A 24,755-nucleotide genomic window follows, 5' to 3' on the forward strand; every position below is an offset into this window, starting at 1 on the left:
ATGTCAAGTATCGTGATAGACAAAAGTGTGCTGCTGTAAATGTAAACAGAGAATCACTGCATTTTCTAATCAATAGAAACGTATCAATATCGAGTCTGTTCGTCGATGAAACTTCATTTAATTTGTTTTTACTCAAAATTACTAACTGGGTTTCAGTTCTCCATTAACAGGAAGAACACTGTACTACGTGCTTTTTCCTCTAGAGTACATACACAGCAACATACTGGTCAGATTATATCGTTGTTTTCTGAACTGTCACTGATGGTACAGTCATGCTGTAAATAAATAAACATTTGAAAGATGATTAAGTGTCAGTCTCTTTTCTCGAATAGCAAATCAATCTGACATTTCATGCATTTGTGTGATTATCAAAAAATATAACACATTTTTATGAAATGAAAAATCAGTTCACTGATTGTCAGTGTAAATAAAGTTTTTTCCTCTGTCAGTCAGCTGCTTCGTTCGTTCCGCGTCACAACAAACATGGCGTCGGGAGGGAAAACGCCAAATATCCTCTAGAACTGCGTGTTTTTATAAAGATATTTTCTCAATAACAGGTCACATTTCATCGCCCAGTTTTCGGGATGGAGTCAGGTATATTTCCAGAGGAGATGTCGGAGAGGAAAGTGTCCGTTGTCGGGTCGGAGCTGGTGGAAAACTACACTGTAAGCTACGTCCAGCTAAATGTTAGTTAGCATAGCTTGTGGCTAAACGAGCCAATGTACTGTCAAAGTAGCGACAGCGAGTTAATATCGAAGAAATTGCCCTTTCATTCAAGACACACGCTGCTTTCTCAGTTTCGTTTATTGACAGCCCTCTCGTCTCGTCAATCATGTAATATGACGTTACAGCAGACGAGCTAATAGCTAACTGTCTTGCTAAGTCACAGGTTCAGTGTAAGATCGTTTCCTGTGAAGTTCACGTATTCTAGCGGACTCGGCATTTTGTTGAGTCAGTCGGGGATTTTTCTGTTTTTGTTTTATGGTGAAACGCTCTGCACTGCTTTGACAGTTTCATAGACTTCCGGTGTTCTGTCAATTCTTGCTACCGATCGATATGTGCTCGGTTCTGCGCATAACTGTAATCCATTATAATCGAGAATCAAAACACGCTCCTCATCTTCTCACAGTGAGTAGTGTTGTATTGCAAAGTGATTCTGTACTGGGAGCATTATTTGATAGGGGATATTGGCCTGTCAACATATGCTCCCCCTGAAATCTTGTAATGAATGAAAACATGTTCCCTGTATTCTTACACTATATTTTATCTCTGTTTGTAACCCAAAACACACAAATATAGTAATTAATGGTTAATTAAAACCATTTGGAAGCAACTCTTTGCAGAGGCAGATGCATCTGGGATGATAAACATCTTGGTCTTTACAAATAAAAAAAATCTCTCTTTCACTATACATTACAGATGATATGAGACACGAGTTAAGACTGGCAAGGTTACAAGGCCTTCTTAGCATTACTTTTGAAAATAATGACATGAATAATATGAATTTATTAGTTCTATCCTGGGCCACTCCCATTTGAAATACTGTATATACAGGGATGGAGAACGCCACAGCCCACAGCAAAGCAGGTACATACATCTCACAGTGGGTTGTTTATGCTGGTGTTTGTCAGCAGGATAATCATTCTTGATAAAGAAATCAAGAATGGGTTTACATACATTTTTCCTCCAGGGATGTGAGTTATAGCCTAACTTATTAGATGTATGAGGTGATATGGATGTCAGTCTCAGTTTGAGTGTATTAACACAATGACACTGTAAAACAAAGTAGCCTTGTTAAAGTTAATCAGTTTATACGGGCTAAAATCAAGTTATGAGAACATCCATTGTAGTTTCAGAATGTAGTTGAATCATGGCTGTTTTTAAGTTTTTCTTCAGGTTGTAATTACTGAATACCTTGCTGTGTTTCAGGTCTACATCATTGAGTTGATGGTTGGAGACCACAGATGGACTGTGAAGCACCGCTACAGTGATTTCCATGACCTCCATGAGAAGGTTTGAGACCTGAACTTGAGTATTTTCATCAAACATGAAATGTATAGTCATGGTAAACTTGCATCATGTGTTTTTGTGTAGAATTCAGCTTCGTACTGATACATGATTCATTGAGCATATTAAACAATATTCAGTATTAGAACATTAGACATTATCTTCAATAATTGCACGTTTAGCAGTTTCAGATATGTAGTTGTCGATGATATCTCTGATTAAACATTTCTTACATGCTTACATCTTACACTTTTGCAGCTGTTGGAAGTAAAGGCTGAACATGTCTGGGCCTATTTATTGGTTAAATGCATTATCAGGAAAAAGTATTTTTCGAATAATATCATAGTCATTGATGTACAGTGCACTTCTATAAGGTGTGTCATTGCTCACATGACAAATGTGTGGATTCGAACAAAAGTTGCTATTGTGTATCAGATCCAGATGTAAATACCTGGAAGTAAAAGCTGAAATGTTCATCTTTTATCTCATATTCATCTTTTGATGAAACCTAACACTGTATTATACACTGTACATCTGGACATTAACATAATGCACTGCTTTCAATTATAGAAGATGATGGTGATTAAATAATTATGACAAACACTTAACGTAACTGATAATCAGTCTTCTGTCTTTAAAATGCTTACAGTAGCTTTGAGCTGTCTTCATACAATTGGCTTTTTAGCTAGCTTAGTTCAGCACATATTAAAGTAATGATTCATTATTATGTTTCCTTCAAGCTAACAGCAGAAAAGAAGGTTGACCGACACCTTCTTCCTCCCAAAAAGATTTTGGGAAAGAACTCAAAGAGTCTGGTGGAGCGGCGGCAGAAGGAGCTGGAGCTCTACTTGCAGACATTGCTGCAGCAGTTTCCACAGGCCACACCCACTCCACTTGCCTGCTTCCTTCACTTTCACCTTTATGTGAGTACAACAGAGGGTATGAGTGTCTTCAACCTAGGAATATGTACTACAGCCACAGGCCAAGACCCTTAATCTTACATTTGTACTAATTTTGCCACATTTTTGAGCATATGTGTAGATACTTTATACAAAAGTATGTGAGCACCCATACAGACACAAGAGCATTAATAAGGTCCAACACTAATGACGTAATGATGTTAAGTTCCGGCTCACAGTTGTTGTTTTGCGTTCATCCCAGTTAGATGTGGTTTAAGTTGGGACATAATACATGACATTCATGTGCTTCCACACCAGAATGGACCTGGCTTTGTGCATAAGGTTAATGTCATGACTGAGAAGAGTTGTTCAAGATCACTTGTAGTAGTTGATTCAGGCAATGTGATGTTAGTGACTGTGATCATATGATGAGGACCGAACAACAGATCACTGTTTTCAAAGTCCTCATAATCCTGTAAACAGCCGACAAAAAAAAAATCCTTCTCATAAGGTGCTCAACACATGAAAGATCACATTTTTCACGAGAAACTGTTTTACTGTTGTTTACCATATAATAAATATATAAGGGTATTAGCAGCCAAAAACTGTTCATTTTGAAGTGAAACCAGGTTTTAACAGACTGTTTATTCCTTTCAGGAAATCAATGGAATCACAGCAGCACTGGCTGAGGAGTTATTCCATAAAGGTTATCTTCCTTTGACCCGTTTTATCATATCTAGTGTTTAGAGAACTGTTGACAGTTTATGAGTCTTATCTCTGTATAGAGTCAGTCTGCAGCTCTTACTGATGTTACAATTAAAGTATTGTAACATCAGCTCTTACTGGTTTCAATACTTGAGTTATCATTGAGGTGTAGTGAGCTAGAATGAGTCTACGACACTTTTTACACACACAATTTATTTATTCTTCAGATGTATAGATATACATTGGGTGTAGATGTGGAAGACATATTCTTGTCTTATGTTTGTTATCCAAAAATCAATGTGTTTGGATCAGGAGTTTGTAGAAACAGCAGTTAAATTTAATGTTTCTTCATATTAGACTCCAATATATAAAGCCAGTCTAATAACTTATTATCTTTTGCATTTGAATTACCTCAAAGTAATTGTTGAAGTGTAATTTCTCCTTGTTTGCTTCAAATTTGTATTTATGTGATGTATACAAAATAAAAAAGATATCTCTATATGTTGCAGGTATTGTCAATGCTTGCTGTGTAAATTTCAGACTTGTGATTTGTTTGTGTGTTTGTTTGTTTTGCTGTAGGTGAGCAGCTGCTGCAGGCTGGTGAGGTGTTTTCACTGAGTCCTCTGCAGCTTTACTCCGTCTCCCAGCAGCTTCGTCTGGCCAAACCAACCTGCTGTAATGGAGATGCCAAAACTGACCTTGGGCACATTCTTGACTTCACTTGCAGGCTGCGATACTTGAAGGTCACACATCTGTTTATTTAATTCAAATCCTCATCATTAAGATTACATGATGTGTCTACTGACTTCCTTTTAGCAGCAGAGGTTGTAAATGTTCTTGTCTCTGTTGGTCAGATCTCTGGTGCTAGGGATCCTGTGGGAACCAGTAACATCCAAGAGAGCAGTCTCCCCTTTGACCTGTCTGTTTTCAAATCACTGCTTCAAATAGAGGTAACTTTGTTATCTTCAACATCTTCCCCTATAAACACATTTAACCAGTCTTGTTAGGTGTGTGGGATAATAAACATTAGTTCTCTCTGCTTTTTATCCTTAAATTTCAGAATATTGTCCAAGGTTAATGCTTAGTACATCCATTTGCAGATATTTGCAAAACAGTGGTGAAAGTTGTGTGCAATGACTAGGAATGTGGTCAGCAGTCGACTTAATGATTTAACATTGTTACCATCTTTAGGCATAACTGGATATAATAGTTTAGTTTGACATGTTGTTAATGTACAGCAGCAGTTAAATATTACTCTGCTCTAATACATGCTGTCAAGACACACTGGCCTGTTTTGGCATTATTTGGATCTAGAAAATGAAATTAAGGTTGTGTACGTTAAAAGCACTTGCTCTGAGTGAACTCTATCAACATTCACCAATGACTCTGCTCAGACCTGGTAAACGACTAAATCTGGAAAAAATATAATTTCTGCTTGTCTCTGATTTCAGATCAGTGAATGCTGCTCTCAGCAGATTCAAGGTTTGCCATCTCTGAGGTCGAGTCTGTCAACGATGAATATCCACCGGTCCACAGAAACTATGATGGTAAATTTGAGATTAAATAGTCAAGTAGTAATGTTATATATTCTGCTTTGTATCCTGAATTACCTATTGACATTCTGCAGTCAATCCTGGTCCCAGAGGCGAGTGAATTCTCACAGTGGGAGCCTGAGGGGGCAGATCCTGCCTGTCCTGTCACCGCTATTATCCCCATGTGGAGAAACCTGACCACACTGGACATGAGTCACAACTGCATCAGCACCATCGACAGCTCAGTGGTGAGACCCATCAAACCCAAGTAAAGATGAACATCACCATGAATCAAAGTGAAAATAGTTTTTAGACACAAAAGTACTCATATTTCTTTCTTAACAGAATTAGACTCTAGCCTCTTTATTTCATGCAATATCTAAGATAAAAAAGAGAGGAACATTTTAATGAATTGCCTCTCTGCTCTTTTTAGTTCAAGACTGGAAAAATTTGTCATCATAAGCATCATCATCAATCGTTTTTCTTGTGCTGAATTATTTTTCTCTGCAGAAACTAATTCGTGAAGTTGAGTTCCTGGATCTGAGTTACAACCAGCTGTCCTCAGTGGAAAACCTCCAGGTATGTGGCAGCATAATGAAGAAAACATTGGCTGCAGAGGCTGCAAAAAATAGATTTAAATTATTGATTCATTCATTTCAAAAACATTTTCCTGATTATTAAAATATTGTTTTGGTATGTTAAATGTCAGAATATTGTGAAAAATATCTACATTTTAAAATTTTGAGAGAACAGAAGAAACAGAAGAAAGCAGAAAATTATCATAGTGAAGAAGCTGGAGTTACTGATCATTGTGTGTCTAATTGAGTTTACCTTTATGCTGCATTTCATTGATATAGGATCACATTTTGACTAACGAAATAAAGGATTCATAATTTAAGACTTAAAGGCCTGTAAAGGTGTGTAACATTTAGGAGGGTTTATTGGCAGAAAGTGAACATACTACCAAACAAATACTAATCATATATTATATTAATTGTTGATTTCTCGGATCAGATGCTCTGCTCTTTCTCCCAAACATTTCCTGGATGTACTTAATGAAACACAATTGATTATGTAACTAAAAATAACAATGAACATATGTTTGCCATTACACCCTAACTTTATAGAATGATTTGCTTTATGGTTGCAGCACCTGTACAACCTGGTCCATGTGGATCTGTCCTACAACAGCCTGCGGGTCCTTGAGGCTGCTCACACCCGTCTGGGCAACATAAAAACCTTAAACCTGGCTGGAAACCAGCTGAACCAACTGACTGGCCTCACCAAGCTTTATTCTCTGGTCAACCTGGACCTCAGCCACAACCAGTTGGCACAGGTAAAGCACACAGAGCATTTCCTTGTTTCTTTGTTAATACATCAAATACATGTAAATTTGCACAAGCACACTACAACTACACATATTAGAGACACATATTAGAGACAAATTTTCACTGGCAGAAGGTAATTTAATCTGCTAATATTAAAAATGAATATAAATGTGTACTCAAATGATTAAACCTTTATTAACATGTATTTGATACATGAATCACTCCTTATTCTCTGCTATTGCACTACTGTCAACTTATCATAGATGCATGTATTAAATAATTGTTCATGACTATTGTGAAATATCAAACCAAAGCGCTTGTAAAAAGTGCTGGATTCATTTAACGGAAGAGTCAGTCAAAGTTGATGTATTATATTTAAGAACTTTTTTGTTTTTTGTTTGTGATGACTGCATATGTTTCAGTTGGAGGAGATCAAGAACATTGGCTCCCTGCCCTGTCTGGAGAAGCTTAACCTGTCTAATAACCCCATGTGCATCATCCCAGACTACAGAACCAAAGTCCTTGCCCAGTTTGGAGAGCGTGCAGCGGAGGTACCACCACATTCTCATGCTTACGTTTGTCTTTCTGTGGTTGTGGGGGCAAATTTAGGCTCAAGTCCATCATTGTAAGGAGAGTTTGGTTGGACACAATAACCGTAACAGCTTTTTTGATGGTTATGGTTTTTATGTTTAAGATTTGAGTTAGGTTTAGATTAGGCTATTGTTAAAACTGTGTCATCGGGGTAAAGGTTGCGGTTTGGGATTGGTTGAGGTGGTAAACAGTCTGGAAATGCATTTCATATATGTTGTTATTTTCTCAAGTGTAGAAAGATGCATGATTATATGTGTTTTGACAGATTTTTATCTTTGTATCAGGTCTGTCTCGACAGTAATGTGACGACAGAGAAGGAGCTGGACACAGTGGAAGTGCTGAAAGCCATTCAGAAAGCCAAAGAAGTCAAAGACAGAATGAGCAGCAGCGAAAAGAAGGTACACACGGTCACAAAGTAGACTGACTTAATGTATTTGTATTTTTTTTTTGTTTTGTTTTAGTTTTAAATGTAAAAGTCCCTTTTTTGCATTTGAAAAGCAGTTGGTTAGCCAGGTTTTACCTGGTATAAGTGATGAAAGAAAAAGTAGAGTAATAGTCATAGATCTAATATGAATTTATATGGTCAGTACTTATGTTAGTTATTTTGACATACAGCTTGCTCAGTGCTTCTTCATTTATACCTCCACATATAACCTATGACACAGCTGAGGATTTTACGGCACTGAATATATTATTTTAACTTTCAGAAGGAAATAAACTCATGTTGTGACTATTAACGACTCTGACCTTTAAACTTTCATGAGCACAATCTTGAAACTCAAACCACTGGTAGATGTGACACTATATATTCTTCTATATTCTAGCTTTCAGAAATCCTTCAATCTGTTGTTTCTGTACTATAGTGGTGATTCTAACCTGACCGAGATCAGTCACAGACACAAGACAAAATCCTCCAGTAAACTGTGACTAGCAGTCATCCTAATGTCAAATTAATGACTAACATGTTAGTGCAATCTGACTTTTTATCAGCTGTCAGCCAAACGCAACAATCACCACAGCCGCCGTTTTTATCAGCTGTCTACGAAAACTCCAGAGCATTGATTCCACCTCTTGAGATTAGAGAGACTGTTCACATCAGCAGCAGAGTTAATATGTAATGAAAATATAGCCAATACGTCAAAAAAGTATAAAAACATGTCCAGGAAACAACGTGCACTGATCTGTGATATTTTTAACTCAGATTGTGTGTATTCAAACACACAAAATATTATTCATGTTCAGGCATGATTATTCTTGCTAAAAAACATGTAAGCAAAGGATAATTGCAGAGTCCGGTTTATATGCATACTATATAATTTTACTCTTGTACCCACTGACCACATTTTGGTCGAAGTTTTAATCACAAGTGCCTTTTCGTTTTGCACCCAAATACAAAGTGCTTTTTGTCATAGTTTATTTTTATTTTCTGAAGTTTTTTGAGTTTGTAGGAGAAAACCGCTGACTATAAATGTTTTCATTGATGCACAACACAAAAATATTGACTGTATTTTCTGCTCATGCACAGATAAGAAACAAAAAAAAATACAAAACTAGCCATTGTTGATTGGTAGACTTTTAACACAGTCAAACTTAGGCATGTTAATTATCTAACTAGAGCAATATTTATTTTGTTTTCATGAAAAAAAGCCATTCTCTCTTTTTCAGTCAGGATAAGACAATATGATCTTCAGTATTGGTATCGATCCAATACTGGTCAAAATCAGTGGATCGGATATTGGATAATAAAGGCTGAAATATTGGTATAAGTATTGAAAATCTGGTGTAGAGCCGTCTTAAAAAAGCATAGGAGATTGTTGCTGTGTCGAGCTGCTGGTTGCAAATTTCAGGACATGGTCTGGTTGATGTGGAGTCAGTGACTGCAACTCTCTAAAGGCTTCCTCCTCTTTGTCCTCTCGTCAGATCAGTGAGGAGACCAAGCTGTCTGCTGCTGCACCTCCTCATCTCTCCTCCTCCTTTCCTCCTCCTTCCTCATGCTGCTCCTCTGCTTTCGCTCCTCCCGCTGTCACCTCCCTTGCTGTCACCTCCCTCTCCTCTTCCTCATCTTCCTCCTCCTCTTCTTACTGTTCGGCCCAGCAGGCTACCTGCCCCAGCCAAGGTAATCATGTATGTATCAGGCTGTGCATGGCTGAGGGATGGGGGTGCATCTCCAAGTCCATTATCATAGAGAAGTTGCATGTCAGCTGATAAAGAAAAGATGCATGACATGAGTAAAGACATATAAAAATTTAATTAGGAACCGTGTCTCCATCATGTAGTTTGTCCTTCATTGAGCATTGACAAGTTTGTTTCTGAGCTGATAGATATTACATACATAATATAAAATGATTTTAAAAACTGCTGCTCGAGACTAACATCACAGCAAATTATTGATCACTGATATTCACTAATGTTTGACAATAGCCATGTGGCAATCTGCTAATGTTCACTAACATCATTTCAATAGACAACTAACTCTAATACCGTTATCCGTGTCTCAATAAATCTAAGAATATTGATTCAAGTTTAAATGTGTATCAGATTCAATCAAACTGCATAATAACCTTTCTATATATATATGTATATATATATATATATATATATGTATATATATTTATACATACATATATAATATATATATACATACATATATATATATATATATATATATATATATATATATATATAATATAAATCATGCATATTGTATTTCCTGCAGAGGTTTTTTTTATCTTGTTGGCCTGTTTACCCTGACAAGCATGAGATTGTTTGGAAAATAATGTGATTGCCTTTGCTCTTGTGACTGTTATTGATGCGTATGGTTTCCTGTTTCAGAAGTGACGAGCAGAGAAGAAGCCGCAATTTCCCCCACTGTTCTCCTTCCTGTGGATGCTGTACCTCCCCCTGAAAGCTTAAACACCAACACACACCTCCTGTCGGCTGAACATGACCAGGTCATCAGAAGCACATCTGAAACACTGGGGAGGGGATAAGGATAGGATGTCAGATAGAGACACCAGTTGAGGCAGATGGCCTCCCACTCTGAGTTCTTTTCAGCTACATACTGTTTATCTTCTGTCATTCTTATTCGATTATGTAGTAAGCTTCTGCTTCAAATTGAGAAACAAGCTTTAAGCTATTATACAAACATACAAACACATTTGAGTAGCATATGTTACACATTGGATCTTTAACACCATGAATTTAGTACAAAAATTACTGAATATTTATTGTGAAAACAGATATGTGTATATGTGTGACTTTTGCAGAACGAATTGTTAGAGGTTTCACCTGCAGCCTAAAAACAAAGAGAATCTAAAAATCTCTACAAAAATCTGATATCAAATCAAAATATTGTTTTTGTTTATTTTGTAGATGTGTTTGTAAGAAAACTGTCTTGTAATCATGCTAGGATTAATGCTAATGTGTCAACCCACCACTCCTGTCCAGACTAAAGAATTATATAAATATTGCTTGGTACAGACATTCACGTCAATTTACAGAAGGAATTTGAACCTTGGTCATACACTGACATTTCAGGCTCTTTCGGTTTACCCAAGGGGTCAAATAATTACAGTATTATGACATTCAGCAGTGCAATCTATATGATGTGTACACTTTGGTTAACTGCTTGGAATTTCAGCATGTGCTATGCTGCATGCAAACATGCTATTAGTATACCCTCCGAAATGAAGCTGCTATACATAGATATGTGTACAGAGGGAGGTAGGGTTTGTTTTGATGTTTGTTTGTTTGTTTGTTTAAGGTCAGCTGGATTCTAATGTTGCTCAATGTGTTTGTTTCCAGAGACGACAACCTGCTGTCTGTTTGTCTGAACACACACACTGTGGAGCTCCCTCCAGTATCACTACAACTTGCACTGCTGCTGCCACTATGGCTACTACTGTTTGGTCAGTAAGCAAACTACTCCAAATTCAATTGCTTTTGATTTATGTTAATTTTCTGTCATTAAAACATGTGAAACATTTATACAGGAAATGTACTGTATTTCTACCAAGTGCGTAGTGGAGATAGTTGAGCAGTTATAAAATGTGTAAATGACGATATCAACTAAGTGGTGATGCAAACACACAGGAAATGTTCACAAACATAAAATATAAAATTATCTGAAATAAAACCCTGAGAATTTTACTTTTTTGAATGTAATATTTAGGGATGACGATATTTAACTTTTCGCCGATATCCAATATGCCGATATATCAAGGATGCTTTGGCTGGTAACCGATACTAATATATATATACAGTATATATACCGATATCATGCTTCCCTAGTAATATTACTATTAGGACCTGGGACCATCCTGGTTGCAGAGTGATACTTTATTAAATATCTAATTTGTCTCTAAGCTGTCCACTCTTTGACAAAAAGTGTTAAAAAAAAGTAACTGTAACTGTTATGAGTATTACTGCAGTTCCTATTATTTCTTCATTACTGTTAGTCTGCTGCTGTTCAGGTTTCTCTCCTGTTTACACAGCCTGCAGGAGGTCGCTGTAATTCACTGTGTTCTCCTAGGGCCACTGATATCCTCCACTAGAGGACAGTTGCAGTGTTTTCTCTGTGTGACATCAGAGGAAAGTGTAACTTAACCTCCTTTCTGTCTCTCTGTCCTCAAGCTGCGTCTGCTCCTCTTCTACCTCCCAATCAATTGAAACTACTTGTTCAGCATGCAGCGCCACCTGGTGTCCTCTACTTCCTTCTCACCCGCTCTCACTCTCCTCCTCCAACAAGGACGTCATTGCTCATCTCCACCAGTATCTCAATTCCACCCTGAAGGAGGAGGAGAGGAAGAAAAAGGAGCAGGAGGCGAGGAAAGATGAGAGGGTGTCTGAATCCAGAGAGGTTCAGTCACATATGGAGGGCACAGAGGTGGGCAGTCCCAGGTAACACCACCAGAAATCTTACATCTCTTAAAATCTGAGATTCCAAGAGGTTTTGTCCTTGTTTCATACAATTTATGTACATTTACTCCTAAAAGTATATAATGAAGACTATTGATTTATCCACTGTTTTATGCTCATTATTCCAGTCCAGCCTCTGGGGATGGGTACTTTGAGATGGGTCTGGATGACGCTGTCTGCACCTCCTCTACATCTTTTGCTCCTCCTGCTGTTGAGGATTTATGTGTTGATGACGAGGAGGAGGTGCACATTAGCAGGATTCTGTGGTGCTACTGCCTTCAGGTCGAGAAAGATGTGGAGCAGAAGGAGGCATGTCTCATCCTGACAGACCAACATTTGGGTCTACTGCACCCATCTAATTGTGATACACAGACTTTTCAGGATACGGGCAAGTACACAACCACAAAATTTTTTTAATTGTAATTGCCCCCTGTGTATTGCTCTCCATCGAATTTTATTAATTAAAATATGTGAGACATTCTTTATTATTATTCTAGCTGGATACATTTCTCTTTGAAATAATTGATGTAATATGACTCGGAAAAAGTCTAAAGTTAACCATAGTATTTAACAGATTGATGTTTTTCTTTTAAATGTGATGAAACAAAATGAGATATGAATGAAGATTGACATTGACCATTGATATTTTATAGTGAAACATATTACTTGCAGCATTAATAACACCACAATTAATTATGTGATCTGTTTTGTTCTGTTCAGACCAGGAGCAGAATCTGCTTTCGAAGGAGTTACTGTCAGGCCTGCAGATGAACTTCCTGATTCCATACTCCCAGCTCCTGCTATTCTCTCGAGGTGAGCTTCCTGACTGTTGCCTTGCCTTTGGGCTGCAGTCTGGTTCAGCCTGCTGGTACATCTTTTCTGAGGCAGAGGAGCTTCGGCAGATAAGAATGGAACTGATTCAAGTGAGAGAGCTGCATGAGATCCTAATCTATGATTTAGAAACACATTGTTAAACTGTGTAAATGGTGTGACCAGCTGAAAAATAAAAAAGTTTTCCACCTTCTCTGCTTTTCCAGGCTGCAGGGTCTCACACTCCCCCCGGCCCCTCGACTACTCCTCAGCTCCTCCCCCGTTCGCTCATAAACTCTTGGGAGTTGGAGGAGAGTCAGGGAGCTCAGGGAGGCTACCCTGTCCACCTCCTACCCTCCTCCTCCTCCTACCCTGTCCCAGACACTCATTCCCACCTGTGGGACATCTTGCCCCAGGAAGAAGAACCCAACCTGCCTGCTCTCCTGTTCCTCACCCAGCGACAGCTCTGGGTGCTTAAAATGGACTTTAGAGAGCTGGCAGAAAGACAAAAGAGCAATGCTGACTTCCATCACTCTTCTTTCTGGTGCAGATTAATTCATGTGCCCCTCAGCTCTGTGGTGCTTGATCCCAGAGAGAGAGTCCCTCATATCATGGACAAAACCAGCAACATATCCTGTACAGGCCCACAACACCAAAAGAGGTAGAGAGGTTGTGATTTATATCTGAAAATATCTTTTCTCTTGTACTATCTATGCTGCTGTCTTGACCAGGACTCCCTGAAAGAAGAGATCTTGTATCTCAGTGGGACCTTCCTGGCTAAATAAAAAATGAATTAAATATTTAGTATATTGAATGATAAAAATATAAAAATATAGCTAATATTGTTTTATCTCCTGCTTTAATATTTCATGTGTTTAATTCTCTAAGCACTTAATAGTTAGTGCAGTACCTGTTAGGTGGCCCATTTTTGATAGACAGATTTGAGTTTATTAATGTCATTTCTATAATGCAAATGTATATATCAGATGTTAGACATGTACTCTTTTGTTGACTGATTGAAATTTAACACAGTAAGTCAAATTATTCTAGTGGCACACAAAAGAAACATGAATATAGTTTTTATGTTCTTGTGTGTCTTTTGTTCTGTACTTTAGTTTCCTGGTTTTATTTGTAGTCTACATCTTGATTTTAACCATGATGTTGTGTCCAGGAGGACTCACACTTTGGAGCTACTGCTTGGAAATCAGAGGATACTGCTGCTCTTCCCTCTGTTCCAAGATAGAAGCTCTTTCTTGAATGAGCTGAGTCAGCGGAGAGTGTCCCTCGAGGGCCTAAAGATGTTGGCCCTGCCCCGAACCTGCAGGACTTGTCCACACCATGGAGAACATACACAAGGTGAAGACCAACAACTTGCGTATACACTACAAATCTTATCTTTCCTTATCTCATGTAATTAACTGTATGCACCGAGCAGCGCTTACAACCTCACCTACAAAAGTTACCCAGCCAGTTAATTTCCAGGTGAGTTGTTGCTAAGGAAAGTTGGACTTCTTAACGTGACCCTAGGTTAAAACTTCAATCATCGATCAAAAACATTTACATTGTTGTTAAGTTGTTGTTGTTGTTAGTAGTTAGCCTGGAGGAATTCAACACAGCCTGAAATGATAAAGGCCTTTAAATTTTAGTTTTGTGCAGGGACAACGAACAAGTACTGCTGTATCTCTCTTTGCATAGCCTCCACTAAATTCTGTAATACTAAATACTCTTGGTACCTTCTGCAGACATTGTGTCATATGTTGGACCGTTCTGGTTTCTTCTGTTGTTACAAATTTCTTTTGTTGTGTTTCCAGGCTGTTACAGATTCAGAGACCACTGTTGTTGTATCACTACCAAGAAATCACATAACTCCAGCAGGTAGATATTCAAAGTGCTTTCTCTTCCCGAACACACTAATGTCATATTTGTACTTCGATTTAAGTACTGTGTTCACAGCAGTATAAGCTGTATGTTGAGTGATAAGTTTGAGATTATAGAATTTATTTAAAAATATATATGCCCTGCTCACCATGCCTTGATCACAATTCTTAAAAAAAACAAATTCAAGGGATTCTCATGAAAATATATATCTTGTTTTGTAACATAACTAAATATAGTTGGTAACAGTATACTATATGTGCCCCTATTAATCCGGATCTCTCATCTGCTTTCTCTTCTCCTCCTTCCTCCCACCTCAGCTTTGACTCCTCTCTTCTCCAGCTGGAAGAGAATCAGCCATCCCCTCACCTCATTCCAGGTCTCTCCCCAGGACTGAAGCTACTGGCTGGGCTCAGAGAAAAGGAGCTTCTGACCTTCTTCCACAGATATATAGCACTGGTAGGAGACACACATATACACACAAACATTTCAATGAGTTAGTCTGTTTTCTGTGTCTGTTGATTTATTTTGTATTTATTTATTTTTTTTAATTCAAGCAAACAGCACTGTGTCAGTTCAGTGAAGTCAAGTTTATTATTGTATCAATTATAATGGATGATTTTTTGTTTTCTTCAAAAAAATTTATTGATTTAATTGTAAAAAGGTTGATTTATTGTGTATTATGTGTTTGTGTTACACATACAATTACATGTAGTTTTGAAACATGTCTGGGAAATCATTTGGGCTGCTGTTTAAATTCCACTTCAACTTTTTTTGTGTTAGTCTGAGGCAGAGGAGATGAGACAGGTCCTGTGGCTGTCTGTGGTTCTCTACACATCTCCAGGGGCTGAGCTCACCTGCTGTCTGCTGCTCTCCACTGATGCTATCTATTTCTTGTTGGAAGACTCTGCCTCTACATTTGGTCATCACTCACGTAGGTTGAAGAGACATGATGGATCCTATCAGAGTGAAGAAATACTGTATATTAGAAGCTCTATAAGTGAACTCTATGTATCTGGTCATGCTGTTTATCAAGTGTCACAGAAACAAATGGTAACTGTGGTTAGACTAAATGGTCAGATTCAGAGTGGAAGAGAAATGCTAAGCTGGTGTGTATCCAAATAAACAATCTCCATCTGTCTGCTAGTGTTGGACATAACTGAAAGTGGAGATCCAGGCGTGTGTCTTTGCTGCTGTCTGTCCATCAGACTATCTGAGCTGCTGTCAGTGAATGTGGGTCTGTTTGACCAGTACTTCAGAGTTGTCGGTCAGTGGATTCACTCACAAATTGCCTTGACTATTTTCAGAGGTCACAAAAATTTAGTGATTATTACTCACTTATCTCTCCATGGTTCTTCTCTCTACAGGACATTCAGCCGATCACATTGTGTGCTGTCTCAGTAGGGACAGTTATGGAACAGGCATCTTTCTACAGGAGCTGATGTCTGTTCTCAGTCTGCAGCAGCAACTTCCTCCTCCAGAGCCATCAGATCAGGATTTTTACTCCCAGTTCACCAACACAAACACGGGTAACCATGCCCGTAATGTAATTTATTCCTTTCACATCCTACCTTTAATGCAAACAGATGTAAAACGATAGTAAGTTAGTTATTGGCATATAACTGTTTGATCAATGTGATGTTTTCCTCTGAAATGAAAAACATACTTATATGTGGATTCATGGTCTTAGCCATGATTTCAATGTATAGATATTTAAAAAGCTGTCAGACATGAGTGTGATGAAAGAAGTGAATTTGGCCCCTTCTGCAGGTAAAATGCAGAACTACGAGCTTGTCCACAGTAGCAGGGTGAAGTTTATTTACCCCAGTGAGGAAGAGATGGGAGACTTGACCTTCATTGTGGCAGAAAGGAAAACTCTGGCCACCACAGCATCCTCGTCATCACGCTCCTTTAATGTCCTGCTGTACCTGCTGGTTTTTCAGGTAAAGAAAAACTGCCCCCAAGTGGCAAAAATAATATATTGCAGGTTAAAAAATTGTTATGTATGAATTATTAAACAATTATCTTTCTCTCTTCCTGCTCGTTCTTTTTTCCTCCAGGTCCAGATTCCCCCCCAAGGCTCCACCCTTCCAGGACTCCCCTCTGCCTCAAGCTCACCCTCATCTCCTGTGCTTCAGCCCAGGACCCTGATCCTGACCAGCACTGATGTGTTCCTATTGGACGAGGACTACATCAGCTATCCTCTGCCTGACTTTGCCAAAGAACCTCCCTCCAGGTAAGCACATATGACACCTTGCCCCATATTATATCACTTTATATCTTTGCCTCCCCGTTACCCCACCTCTCCTCTCACATTTTCTCCATTTTCTCCTCTCACCCCAACCAGGGGAGGCAGATGAATGCATTTCTCTGAGTCTGACTCACTCTGACTTTCCACTGACAATATTTCTCTATGCTAATATAATTGAATTGATTTAAATACCATTACCAGCTAACATATTGAACTGTAAAATCGCAGTGTCCCTTGAATGCAGCAGTAATAATAATAATAACTTGATTTATAAAGCGCTTTTCACGGAACCCAGGGTCGCTGTACAGTTGAAAACGACAGATCCAAAACACAAACACTAACAAACAAACAATCAGGTGGCAAAAACGTGTGGGAATTGTCGCTTTAACAGTAGTGAGCAGTGTTGCACTGACTTAAAATGAAATATTTGTCATTGCCTAGTTATGTCACAAATAAATGAGAACCGTTTAATGTGTGAGATGTATTTCGAATGGATTTCTAAATCCTACTCGTTTGACCATCTGTTTATATTTTAAAAATCCGTCTTTATGGAAATTGCACTAGTTGACCGTAACATGCAACAGTTGTTTGTGAACAAATATTGGTGATTGGCCTAATTTTGTTCATTTTGTCGTTTTCAGTTTTCTTGGAGAGTTTCCCATCTAAGAATTGTTGAAAATGTATTTTTTGTTGTCATGGTCTCCTGCAGAGAGCGGTACCAACTGCGCGAGGCTCGGAGAATCCGGGACCTGGACCGGGTCCTGCTGGGATATCAGACGTACCCTCAGGCTCTCACTCTGGTGTTCGATGACCTGCCCGGCCCTGACTTGCTCTGCCACCTCACCATGGACCATTTTGCTGCTGGAGGAGAAGAAGCCCTGCCCAGATGTGGTGGAGCCAGCGGAGGGGCAGAGGGTGAGGTCCAGTGGTGTGTCTTTGTCCCAGGAGCAGACAGCAGAGAGAGGCTGATTTCACTACTTGCTCGCCAATGGGAGGCTCTCTGCAGCCGGGAACTTCCTGTGGAGCTCACTGGCTGAGTGGTCAGCAGGGAGAGCACACTGATCGGTGACCTTTTTATCACTTTGGTGTCTGGTGGGAGCCGATTGGCAGGTGTAGTCATCACTTGGCTCGGATCATTGACACATGGATTCACTGGGAACACATTTTTTTATTAAGTGGTTTGAACAGTCAAATAATTGTTCAACTCTGACACTAGAAGGCAGAAGCCTGCTGAGTCAAGGTGCAAAGGATCATTCAGGGGGAGATAAGGAAGCCAATCTTCGGACATACTACCACACACGGGGCCAGTTACAACATATAGACAGGATGAGATTTAAACAGCTTTCTGTGGAGACCAGGCTTTAAAAAGCACAAGGAATTCTACAAAGTGTGGTGATAAACATAATATCAGCTTCATCTTTCAGGTGCAAGTCATAAATCTTAAAAAAAAAAAGTCCAACATTAAGGCCTCAGTCAGAACATTTTCACAAGTTGAGTAGTAGTAGTACAATAAAACGGCATAATTAGACTATGTTTCTACACTATCAGTGTAGAAACACTAGTGAGGAATCGGTTTATCAAATGAATGTGTCTGCCTCCGTTTGTCAGTATGAGGCAGTATTCAGTTTACCTATTGCATCACATACTAAAACAGCTTTTAAGCCAGGGGCCTGGGAACTGTGGAGCATGTACAGAGTACCTGGGTCAGATTGGTATTGTATACATGCAGTAGTAATTTGACTCCCAACCACAACCAAAGTTTCACTTGGATTAACATTTTTACATGTGTGTTATTATAATTAGGTTACAGTGTGACTCAAATGAATAAGTTCGTAAGACTTGTTTATGTCATGGGTCAATCAAATGATCAAATGGTTTACATTTTTAGATATTCTCCTTGTACTGATTCGTGTCCGTCACAGAAAAAAAAGAGGGATAGAAGCACCCAACACGACCAGACTGCCAGTACAGATAGAAGGATGAGAGGGACCTATGTTCTCACAAGGAGCAGAAATACAAGTTTTGGAGGCCTCCAAGAAACTGCAAGATTGTGCCACAACCTCGTCTTTAAGTTGTCTCACTCCAAGCAGATTTCTTTATTCACTGGGTGACTTGACAGACAGACAGACAGACAGACAGATGGGAATTACACAGAAGGGGGAGCTGCAGACAGCTCACAGGAGTGGAACTGGATTTTATTTATTGTTGTTTATCATTTCCTGGTAAATCCTCTTGTCCTGGTTTTTTCTCCAGCCTTGTGCATCCAGTACAGAGATCCAGGAAGTTTTGCACAAATACTGGAGTCAGGGAGACATGGTCCGTTTGAAAGTGTGTGTGTGTGTATGGCAATTAGCAATTAGCAATAGCAATTCCAAAGCTATTTAATTTACAAGTTATTTATATTAAATTAATCTTAAAACCAAAAATCACATTTGTGTGTTTACATGTTACATGTGTTTAGTCTGAAACAAGAGACGAGAGGATATACCAAAATGTTAGATTAGATGTTAGACTTATGTTCAACAACACACACACGCACACTGCTTGGCATAATCTGCTTTCAGAACATTTTATTTTTTGCACATTGTAATTACAGCAGTATTCCTGAAATACTTTCTGAAAGTTTTTGCTAATATTATATGAATAACAATGCTGCTTTGGGATTTTTTTTTCCCCTCCTGAAGCAGATTTTGTACTTATCGTAAAGGTCCTGATATTTCCAATATGAACTCTGAAATTTAGTATTATCACCAACTATTATTTTTTTGTGTTTTGTGTTGCATCACATTTTTCACACCTTATTGATAAATGGGAAGCGAGCCACTGTTGGACCTCCCCCACTCTTCTCTTCTGTTTATGTTACATGATGTGGCCTTGGTAAAGGGTAATTCCACTGAATTAAAGTAAAAATGAACACTCCCAATGTTACATGAATTTGATTTGGCAATAGTTTAATACTTTTCATCACAACCACTGTTAAGCTGATGCAGCAGGAACAATACGAAAGAAAACATAACACAGTAATAGTCACTCATTGGTTTCTGGGGAATGCCAACAAACTGACCAATACAGTAACTTCGAACTGTAAAACTGAAACATAATGTAGGAAGTCTGAGTATCAAGCTAACTAACCTGAGAGTCTGGTAAAGCCTGTCTGATTTTAACTTGATTTTCATCAAGTTTCCAGATCATGGATTTTAAATGTGTGAGTAATCTCTGATAGAAAAATTGTAATAAAGGAGAATTATTCTTACAGACCCTACATTTTAAGTGTCACTATCCAGTAAATAACAGTTTGACCACTGAGAATCCTTCATTCATCAGCAGAGGTGGTTTCATAACACCTTGAATTAAAAAAAAGGATCTGCTTGAATTAAGTCAGGTTTAACAGGTCCACAGTCTCTATACAAAATTAATAATTTATTATAGTGGGTGGGTTTTTTTTTAGATGCTAATTGTGTTACAGTTATTTGAAGCTTAAAATCAAAAACCCTAATTATAACATAATTATCTATGTTCTAGTGAAGCATACAATCCCATATAGCTATATATTTGTGGCCCATACCTGGCTCTTTCATCTGACTCACATTCTGTGTGGAATGATGCCATTTGCCGGATCTGGGCTTCAAACTGGCCACTACATTGCCACATGTCAGTGACTGTGCCACATCTTGACCCAACTAAATGGAGGTATTTACTGCCATATTTATTATTTATGACATGGTGACATCCAGATTACACTTTGCAAAGAGCTCCACATTATTATTTTTCCATATCAAAAGTATTTATATAAGCATTTATTACACAAGTTGTGAACCCTGCCCCCCACCCCCCATCCAAGTTGCATCCCCACAAATACATTCACACTGTACAAACCCGGTAACACAACATGGAAAGGAAAACAAAAACAAATGGATATACACAAAAACACACACCAACAAAAGTGACTCAAACGATCTATAATGACGAGTATGGTCATAACACCAACAATTCGGACTTCTGGTACAAGAATAGAATAAAAAAAAAAAAATAGTGCAACATCAGAATCTGGGCATCAAGAAGACCAGGGCCGCTACCCAAGCAAAAAAAAGAAAAATAAATGAATAAAAACAAGAGGTCACGTAAAAGGCAAATTCCTGACATGGGTTATGAATTGTGACCAAGTTTTGTCATATTTACCCTCCAACCCCTTTACTGTATACCTAATTTTTTCTCGAGCTAATCCCATAATCATCTCTCTGATCCAATGAACATAGGAGCGGGGATTCTTTCCCTTCCAATTCAGCAGTATCAGACGGCAGGCATGTAACGATGCATAGGCGAGTGCAGTTTTGTGGAGATGGGACAACATTAGCTCATCACTGATTACACCGAAGATAGCTAACAAAGGGTCAGGTTGCAGTATCTTGCCAGGTATCGCTGAGAGTGACTGAAAATTTGACGACCAAAAACGTACAATGATGGACATGACCAAAACATGTGTCCCAAAGAAACAGGAGAATACTGACATCTTGGACAGTTAGGTGCAACATTCGAATACAATTTAGCCAGTCTGTCATTAGAATAATGCAACCTGTGAACAACCTTAAATTGAATCAGGCCATGTCTGATACAGAGAGAAGATGTGTGTATGCGCTGTATAGCCTTTTTCCACGTGACTTCCAGTATTTCTTCTCAAACATCTCCTTCCCATGCCGCCTTACCTTTGTCCCACATTTGAGCTTTTATAGAGTTTTAAAGATTTCTAATGTCATAAAGATTAATTAAAACAACCATTGAAATTAGGTTGTGTTGGGTTATAATCACATTACAATAAGAAGGATGAATAAGAAGGTTGAATTTTATTTAATTACATTAGTAATTCTGGACTCCATTTGTTGACACAGTTTTTCACAGAACACACACACACAAAGAAGGAATTCACATCAGCACTTCATTGCTCTTGCCGCTTAGTGAGGTTTTGATGACTTGGCACTTCAGCAGTACAAAATGCTCTACCACCTTTCAACTCATTCAACTTCCTTTATTTCCTGTCTGTCAGTGCTGCTCATCGTGAAGTTTGACTGATTTCCTTTTTCGGGACACTCACACAGGCTGAGGGCAGAGATACTGTACCAGGAAATGTCTGATCAGCAAAATGACTATCTGAACGCCATCCATGGGTTCCAGTGGACCCGCTGAGGAAAGCATCCAGATATAATGGGGAAAAAGGAAACAAAAGGGAAAAACAACCTCATTACAGAATTTTATCTCATATAAAGGTTGGACGATATTTGTTTGTGGCGCTGACGATGCAAAACCTGGAAAACTATAAGGGATTTGTTAATTAAAGACAGTCAGGGAACTAAATCATTTTCAAGAGATTATTTTTAGGAAGTATACTGGTTTTGAAAAAAGGAAACAATAAGCTAATGTTCAAAGATGTCAATATGAAACACTTAAATGTTAGTTTAGTTTTAATGTAGTGTCTTGGTGCTATTACTCTTTGGAAAAGGACAGTTAAGGGTGTGTAAAACCTTCAAATCCAACACATTTTGTGTAACTTAAATTACTATGCATTGGAATGAGCTGTATATTTAAACCATGGTAATAATGTAATTGCCACAGTTTGGTAAAAGGCAGCTAAGGGTCTATTAATGCTGAGGTTAATGGTCCTGATTTTCGGCAAAAGTTCAAATCCAGGTTTATAGTGAGTTCCCCAGCAAAAGGTTTATAGTCCTGCTTTGCAGCAAATATTAATTCAGTTTTATTTCTGCTCAGTTTGCAGCTAAACTTATCGTGATCAGATTTTTCAGTTAATCATCAGGTAAGATTGACCAGCAAACACTATATATTAAAGTTTCAGTTCAGTGTTTTTATTCTGATTATTTTACAGGTAAGTGGATTTATGATTTAGAGAGCTTAGATTGACAGGTGTAATGACTTCTTCTGAAATTTGTCATGGGTACCTCTGTGTTTTTAGTCATCTGCCAACATGTTTGCAGCCGTCTTGCTTTCTGCCTTCTGTCTTTGCATAAAACACATCACTTCCTGTGTGCAGCAAGGGAATATCAGTGGGTGGCAGAAGGTATAAACACTGAGAAATACAGTCTCGTGGAGCTACACTTAAAGGTTACTTACTGCAGTTGCACAACACCTTAAACTTAGATTCAGATTATTTCACAATTCAGTCTGCCATATAAAAACAAGTGTAAGTCAGTTAAAGAAGACCTTGAATTTATTTCTTGCAGCATTGAGTCACAAATTAAACCTGGCTTATGGATGTCTCTAATGTGTGCAGAATTGAACAGCTAGTTATAATTAGGAAGATAATTAATGTATTCCAAATTGCCACAGGGAAAGCAAAGCATTGCTTGTGTTTCTGGAACATGTCTTTGGTCTGGTATGCCACTGCTTGGCAGCTGGTGAACTCATGGTGACCTGCTTAAGTTGAAATTGCATTAAATTTCCATTTGCCTCCACTTGCATTAACAGTTTTTAAAAAGACACAAGGAGATGGTTGTGACACTCACACATAGTCATTCTTTTCTCACTTCCTCTTATCATGGTTTGTCTTGTCTGTTTTCCGGCTCAAGAGTGCTGATTGGAGGTATATGTTGAGGTTTAGACCATTACAGGGACATGGGCCAAGAGAACCAGTGACCTCTGGCTCAGGTCTCTCCTCCTGTCTCTCATTCTCTCTTAATGTTTCTTTCACTTTTTCAGGAGTCAGCAGCAGTGAGAGGACTGTGAGAGTCTTTGTTGGAGGCCACACTGAGATTTATTTTGTTGTTGTGGACTTGATCAGGAAGCCTCAACATAGAGCCTTGAATCCACACCACCAGTCAGATTAAAGTATATGCACAGTAATGCTCAATATCAGCTCTTCAGCAGAATGCGGGGGCAGATATCACGTCAAAGTAAAGATACGTGATAACATTTTGTCTGGAAGGAACTCTTGTCCTTTTGTAATCCATGTGTGGTACAAGAACAATCTTTTCAGAATGAATCTCTTTAAATGTTTATTTTTAAAAAGGATTAATCATGGACATGCATGACAATAAATGCCTTTTAATTGTTCAAACTTTGGTTTCATCCCATCCAAAAAGCATCTCTAATCAAATTTTCAATTTTGAGCAATTGAATTCACTTCTGAAGGTTTTTGTGGACATGGTTTTCAGTGATAATCCAACCTATTTGTAGCCATCTTGCTTTACTGGTGTAATGTTGGAAAGAGAGTTGTGTGGAGCTGATGGGCTTAATCAGCATTGTGAGAAATAATGTTACATAACTGACATTTGTTTATAGTTAATAGTAACACAATACAGTTGTCTGGGAGTCCAGGAAGTGTTCCTGCCTAATGAGTTTTCAGCCAGCCTCATTGTCTTTAGCTTTACATTCCCGGCAGGAATGTGTAAGACGCGGCCTTCATATTAATCTGACAACATCTTTGACCCTTTTTAAAGGTTATATCATTACATGACATTCTGTACTGTCTTAACAGAAACATCAGTATAAAATTATAAAAGTATAATATATATATATATATATATATATATATATATATATATATCTTACAGGGCTTGGGCATACATACAGTACATGGTTCCCAGATGGCAAATATGTAATGTTAAAATCTGAAAGAATTTTGTGGACTTTTCATTTTGTAATGTCAGCCAGTTTCTACTGCCGGAGAGCCAGTGAGCAAGGTAGTAAATCCCTGTTGTATTTTACTGTCAGCCTCTGGACGTCAGCAGGCTTCCTGCCATTGTTCTGACTGCTTGCAGTTTGACCTCTGAGTCTCTCTGTGGTGAGACTTACCACAATCAGTCTGTCATTTCTTTGTCAAAATGAACTAAGA

The 24,755-nt window shown here is 38.4% G+C and overlaps 1 protein-coding gene across 1 annotated transcript; it reads left to right on the plus strand.

Moving 5' to 3' along the window:
* The first annotated feature begins 460 nt into the window (after positions 1-460).
* Positions 461-20,177, plus strand: nisch (nischarin). The gene is made up of 28 exons (XM_044023700.1): positions 461-665; positions 1,930-2,013; positions 2,748-2,930; positions 3,564-3,612; positions 4,191-4,354; positions 4,466-4,561; positions 5,063-5,158; positions 5,239-5,391; positions 5,654-5,722; positions 6,294-6,479; positions 6,894-7,022; positions 7,347-7,460; positions 8,983-9,178; positions 9,895-10,013; positions 10,867-10,970; positions 11,695-11,961; positions 12,108-12,367; positions 12,700-12,902; positions 13,017-13,450; positions 13,961-14,145; positions 14,601-14,664; positions 14,985-15,123; positions 15,448-15,598; positions 15,812-15,931; positions 16,032-16,193; positions 16,435-16,607; positions 16,725-16,900; positions 17,625-20,177. Exons 1-28 carry the CDS (start codon positions 585-587, stop codon positions 17,950-17,952), a joined length of 4,485 nt encoding a protein of 1,494 aa, XP_043879635.1. The 5' UTR covers positions 461-584; the 3' UTR covers positions 17,953-20,177.
* The last annotated feature ends 4,578 nt before the right edge of the window (positions 20,178-24,755 follow it).

Source organism: Solea senegalensis, linkage group LG4 (assembly GCF_019176455.1).
Source record: "Solea senegalensis isolate Sse05_10M linkage group LG4, IFAPA_SoseM_1, whole genome shotgun sequence".
NCBI lineage: Eukaryota > Metazoa > Chordata > Actinopteri > Pleuronectiformes > Soleidae > Solea > Solea senegalensis.

Bases quoted from the DNA above. Each gene is read 5' to 3' on its own strand.
- nisch (XM_044023700.1), top strand. From the start codon at position 585: ATGGAGTCAGGTATATTTCCAGAGGAGATGTCGGAGAGGAAAGTGTCC. The intron at 10,014-10,866 runs GTCATCAGAAGC...GTTTGTTTCCAG, and splicing joins TGTCGGCTGAACATGACCAG to AGACGACAACCTGCTGTCTG. The intron at 12,903-13,016 runs GTGAGAGAGCTG...CTGCTTTTCCAG, and splicing joins TAAGAATGGAACTGATTCAA to GCTGCAGGGTCTCACACTCC.